Source organism: Varanus komodoensis, unplaced genomic scaffold, assembly GCF_004798865.1.
Source record: "Varanus komodoensis strain SLA01 unplaced genomic scaffold, ASM479886v1 scaffold64, whole genome shotgun sequence".
In the NCBI taxonomy this organism is placed as follows: Eukaryota; Metazoa; Chordata; class Lepidosauria; order Squamata; family Varanidae; genus Varanus; species Varanus komodoensis.
Genome location: NW_025336273.1, coordinates 3,222,196 through 3,228,072, shown reverse-complemented (window position 1 = coordinate 3,228,072; position 5,877 = coordinate 3,222,196). Strand labels below are relative to the sequence as shown.

Sequence of the window (5,877 nt, the reverse complement as noted above, 5' to 3'; positions counted from 1 at the left end):
GAGGTTCATGGCGAAAGGGGTCTTTCCTGACTGAACCCGGGTGTCCTGCCTCCCAGCTGCCATCGAGGATTCCCGACAAAGGCAAGGTGTCTTGGAGAAAACCCTCATGCCCAGGGAAGTGAAAGGCAGCCGGAGCGGAAGACCCAATAAGGGCTGGAGGGACTCCATGCAGGAAGCCACAGCTTTGAGGTTGCAAAAGGCAATCCCAGGGTCGCCGGAAGCGCGAGGCGACAGCACAGGAAGTCATGGCTCACTCGCAGCAGGACGTCGGGGTCCCGCCCTCCTTACCTGCAGCAACTTACCTCTTCGTGCCTCTTAGGCAGTCCGCCTCCCTGCCCCAGGCGAAGGTGCGCAGGGGTGATTCTAATCATTCCGATTGAGCGTTAAAAATGTACATGGGTGCACACAGATTTTGTGCTTATGCATTAGTTCTGGACCCTCTGCAGGAGTTTTGTGAGAAATTTCACAACCAGAATCCTCAGCTAGGGGTGTGTTAAGGCTTTGAATCTTCTAAACCTAAATAAAAGCGAACTGCTCCGGCAGCAGCCGGTCAGCCACCTGCGTGTTGCAATTGTGGCTGCGATTTTCTCACCCACGGCTGCTGAAGCCCTTGCGTGAAAAGGAGGGCTCTTGCAGCGGTGTGCGGAAATGCCTTGGCTTTTCGTGGCATGCTCGCTCGCTCGCTCGCTCACTCGGTGTTTAGCCACTACAGTGCTATAGTGCTTGAGAGGGAAATGCAAGGTTCAAATACTGTGCCTGTTTCCTCAGAAGTAAGAACTTTTCTTCACAAGGCTGATAATCGCAGTAACTGCTTTTGGTTTAGTTAGAGAATTGGGGTCCCAGCTTCCAACGAAAAAGCTTTTCCTTTCTCGCTTTTCTGCTAGATTTCCTCTAGGTGGCACTGTGCCACGGTAGCATCTTGCAATTTTGCAAGTGAAGAAAACTTCTTTTGCTTTCAGAAATAATACCTCATTCTCCCCACTCTGACAAAAGCCCTGAGGAAGTGCTGATTGAAAACGGGAGTGAAACTGGTGGGCCATGACATCACCTAACGAACCCATAAACAATGGAGAACACAGAATCATGAGCACGTATTACTTACCCCTGTAGGAAAGGTCAGTGTTCAGTTGACTTGAATGGGGATTACCGAAGTAGGGGTAACATGCAGGATTCAGGATGAGGCACCCGTCTGCACCTATTTCTTTCTTCTACATTCTTTGCAAAAGCGGGGCAACTTGGGGGTCCTATTTCATTAAATGGAGGAGAAAATGGAGAGGAGATAAAGGCACAGGGGCAGGCCCCGAGGACCCCCAATATCCACATAGAGTAGTTTGGACAGAAAATTCCCACAATCCTGCATTCCCTGCTGGTGTGAATGTTTATGTTATCGGAACTTTTGTACGTGTTTTAAATTTGCTTTTAAATTGTGCATGGCAGACTTGCTCTGATGCATTGCAATGTGCTGTGTTTTATACCGTATTTTAATGTGTTGTAAACTCCCCACCAAGCTTTAGCTTTGGGTCATGTAGAAGCTAAATGAATAAGTAAAATGAATGACTAGCTCAGGCTTTGTGGCCTCATGTGCTTCCGGCCAGGAACTAGCCTTGCGAGAGATATTGCAGGCTTTTAGGGTACAGGGAACTGTGAAAAAGCTGGAAAGCCAGCGAGGGCAAGTGGCCAGAGAAAAGGGGTGGAGCCAGTGGAAGGCTGTTGCCATGGGGGGCACCCCAGCGGGTCCAACTGGGACCACCAGCCCAAGGTTCACTATCACGGTCAAAGGGCTTTCCAAGATGATGGGCTGTTCGATGGGGCTGTGGATCGGCTGCATCTGCTTTGCGGCAGAACTTCTGAGCACAACACAAAGAGCGTGTCTTTCCCTGCTTTTCCACCACATGACCACTAGGTGGCAGTGTGGCGCAGTGGGATAGCAGAAAAAGCACTTTCTTTCGCTTTCAGAAATGCCACCTTTTTCCTGTTCTAAAAATAATTCCCTGAAAGTTGAAAAACGGGAAAAAAACTGGAGGAACATGACGTTGCCCAAAGAACCCCAAGGCTACTGTGACAAATGAGAAAAGTGCGCAAAAGCGTCCTGTGCAGGAAAGGTCAACGGGTCCCAAGTCCCCACACAGAAGGCGCCATAAATCGTGCGTCATCGCATATTCCCAAAGGAGATATTTTTGGATAGACCGTTAAGAGGCCCCACATGCTTCCTGCTGAAGTTGCTTCTGACCATGTCGCCGAACCGGTTGCCCAGTGGTGGGCATAAGAAAGGGGGCACGCGGCGCTGTGGGCCTGCCAGAGAAGGAGAAGGGACCGGGTGTCCTGGGTTCCCTTCGTGGGCCTGGGCAGTCCACTGGAGAGCAGACGCGAGCACGCCCATGCTCAGCAGATCGGAATAACCGTGCGTGGCGGAGCCTTCCACTCCATGGAGAACCCCGCCTGTCACAACACATTTCTGTCCTCATCACCGCTCCCGCTCCGCCTTGATGAGCCGCAGAATCGTTCCCCTGGAAAACATCTTAATGAGGCTCCCAGGGCCCGGCAGAGAGTCTCGCTCGATCGTAAAGCGGCACAGCCGTCGCGAAAGCAGGGCCAGTTTGTGGCTCCAGGAGCAAAGCGTCGAATGGGGAGGGAACCGGGCGCCGTATCCGGCCGGGAGTTAAAGTTGGACGCCCTCTTCTGGCAGCCCTGTCCGAAATCCCGGGCTGCAGACGCTGGCCTTCCCCAGCAGGTGCCACCCAGGCCGGCTGCAGTGGGGAGGCATGAAAATTTTGGCCAGGCAGCGCAGGCAAGAGCAGAGTGTGGCTCGGATCCTGGCACGTGCCTGTGCTCCGTCCCCAGTTCGAGCTGCACAGCTTCCCCCTTGCCCGACTCTCCTCCGTGCAGCCGAGCAGCCCTGCTCTCCGCGTTGGGGGAAACACGGCCAGGTGCACATTTCTCTCCTTTGACGACAGCTTGTTTGGCGCGAGTTTCCCGTCTGTGCAGAGCGAGCACAAGCCAAAACGTGAGTGGGGAAGTGTGGTGCGGACGGGGCGCTGGAACGTGACCCCCCACCACCCCCTGCCTCACGACACACCCCCTGGCGTGAATGGGTGCACCTTGACGGCGCTGCACAGGGCTGTGTGAACGGGGCCTGGGGGATCCCCCTGTCGGCCCTGTCCTTGCAGGAAGTGGCTCTGCCCACGGTGGCCCCACAGTCCCGGCACGCCCCCCGTGAGCCACTGGGCCCCCCGGGGCTTCCGCGGAGAACGGTCTGGCCGGACAATGCTGCTTCTGCAGCCGCTGCTCCTGGCATCAACAGGAAGGGGATGGAGAGCACTGCCCTGCTATCTTCATCATCTTCATCATCATCATCATCATCATCACCACCACACTGCATTTATATCCCGCCTTTTTCCTCTTGCGGGGAAGCCAAAGCAGCTTCCATAGCTCTTCCCCACTCCGTTTTTATCCTCACAACCGTAACCGCAGCAGGCGGGTTCAGCTGAGAGCCGATGGCGGACCCAGAGTCCCTCCGTGGGCGTCATGGTGGCGTGGGCACCAGCACCCGGAACTCCAGGGTCCCGTCCGATGTTCCAGCTGTGACTTCCAGCTTAAATGATGTCAGCGAGCCGCGGACAGATATGAGCTGCCGTCCCTCTGATGAAAAGAGGAATGCAGAGCAAGCTTTCTTCTCTCCACTCCACAAAAGCCTGGACTGCAGGGCGACGGCAAAGCTTGGGGCAGGGTGTCCGGTTCTGGAGCCCCGCTGAAGATGGGCATCGTGGGCTTGGAGAAGGGCCACTCCGGAGCGGAGCAGAGGAGGCGGCCTGGCCTGGGCAGGGCGAGGGAGATGGGCGTGTGGCGCTTCATGCAACGGCGCATGGCCCGGAGGGCAGCTGGGCAGGCAAGCTTCCCTCTTGTCTCCGGGGCTGGACTGTGGGATCCTCCTGGAAGGCCGCATCCTGGAACGCTCAGGACAGGCGGAAGGGCCAGGCCTGCTCTGGCCGCACCGCCATGGACATGGGATCCAGGCCTCCAAGCCAACGGTCATGGTTCTGTTCCAGGGCCTCCTAAAATTATGACTCTCCGGGAGCCCCCTGACCCTCAACCCGACACTGCCGGGACGCAGGGCCCTCCTGTTGCTGGCATGGCGGGCGACACTTCGTCCTGCCTCTTCTCGCCAGGCCCACAAGAGCTTTCCGGTGGAGGGAGGCAGAAACCCTTCGAAATGGCAAATCTGCCTGGGGGGGGGGGGGGGGGGGCTTCACTGCTAAGCATCTTCCAGCGGGTGTGAGAACTCCAGGCTCAGCGAGAGCATTTCTGCCGCCCAGGCTCCCCTCAAACAATAAACTGAATTGGAGAATAAATAAATGGGCAAATGAAGCTGTTTATTTCTGCATAGAAGGTTTAGTGCCAGGATAAATCTTGGGTGACGCTCAAAGCTGCCGCTCGATTTCCACCTCCGCCGCGGGAGAATTAACCGCCAGCCGGGTGCCGCAGCTGCTGCCGGCAATCGAGCGCATTTAGCAGAGTCGTTTGGTGGGAGGCGAAGGCGCAAACCCTCGTTTGTTCATGGCTCGTGGGCCTTTGAGGAACTGGATGCAAATGGATCCGCGGGAGAAGTTGGGGCAGGACCCATAAGCCACACACACGGTGCCTGCCCCCCTGCCTGCTTCTCCTCCCTCCTCCCTTCCTTCCGTCCTTTCATTTTTTGGTCGTGCAGAATAGAAAGAGTTGCGGTTCCTCAAAATGGGGAGGCTTTGGAAGGGCAGCATCCTGCCCAACAACTTCTGCTCTGTTGGTGACACATAGGTACATGAGCGGGTGCCACACAGAGGTGGGGAGAGACCTGTTCTCCCCTGCAGAGGAAGGCAGGACGCGCTGCAACAGAGCAAAGCTCAGGGAGCCAAGGTTCCATTTGGATGCCAGGAAGCACTTTCTGACAGTTAGGACCCCCAGGGTGTGGAATGGGCTTCCTCGGGAGGTGGTTGAGGCCCCATCGGTGAGGGTGTTCAAGGACAGGCTGGACGTGCACATGGTGGGCATGTTGTGAGTGGAGCCGGCTGGTGCCGGAGGTCAGACTAGATGACCCGGGAGGCCCCTTCTGACTTGCTCTGTTTCTATGTTTCTATGTGTGAACAGACAGACCTTTCTGACCAGGTGAGGGGATGTCACATGGAGGTGGGGAGAGACCTGTTCTCCCCTGCAGAGGAAGGCAGGACGCGCTCCAGCGGAGCAAAGCTCAGGGAGGCAAGGTTCAATCTGGATGCCAGGAAGCACTTCCTGACGGTTAGGACCCCGAGGGTGTGGAATGGGCTTCCACGAGAGGTGGTTGAGGCCCCATCGGTGCGGGTGTTCAAGGATAGGCTGGACATGCACATGGTGGGCATGTCATGAGTGAAGCTGACTGGAGCCAGGGGTCAGACTAGATGGCCTGGGAGACCCCTTCTGACTCGCTCTCTTTCTATGTCCAGGCTTCCCTTCCTCCAGACTTGATCTCAAACATCCAGAGAAGAAAAGCACTGATTGTCAGACATCGAGTGGCCGTTCCGCTCATTTATCTGGCTCAAAACAGAATTAGTAGCTAATAATCGGGGGGGGGGGGTTGTCTGTCTTCCTTACACGGAAGGGAGACTCCTCGCCTTTAAGAAGCCCAGAGCCAAGCAATCTCCCAATCAAAGCGCCATTTCAGAACCATGCAGAAGTTCTCTGTCCTCGCTCTGTGCACCGCAGGACACCGTGACATTTCCGTATCTCCATGGCCGCCCTACCCCAGAGCAAATCATATTTGTTTTTCTGCAGGCGAGATGCAGAACACAAGATGGATAAAAGAAGCACGATGCTTCTAGGAGCGCTGGAGAGGTGGGGAGCGGGGAACAATCAAAGGGAGACATT

At 55.9% G+C, this 5,877-nt stretch overlaps 1 protein-coding gene across 1 annotated transcript in view; it reads left to right on the top strand.

The window, feature by feature from the left end:
* The first annotated feature begins 245 nt into the window (after nt 1–245).
* Nucleotides 246–5,877, top strand: part of LOC123033611 (L-gulonolactone oxidase-like) — a 36,575-nt gene continuing 30,943 nt past the window's right edge. The window contains exons 1-3 of the mRNA XM_044450302.1: nt 246–347; nt 2,842–3,004; nt 4,047–4,213. Of these exons, the coding sequence (XP_044306237.1) occupies nt 246–347; nt 2,842–3,004; nt 4,047–4,213 (432 nt within the window). The remainder of the gene's footprint in view (nt 348–2,841; nt 3,005–4,046; nt 4,214–5,877) is intronic.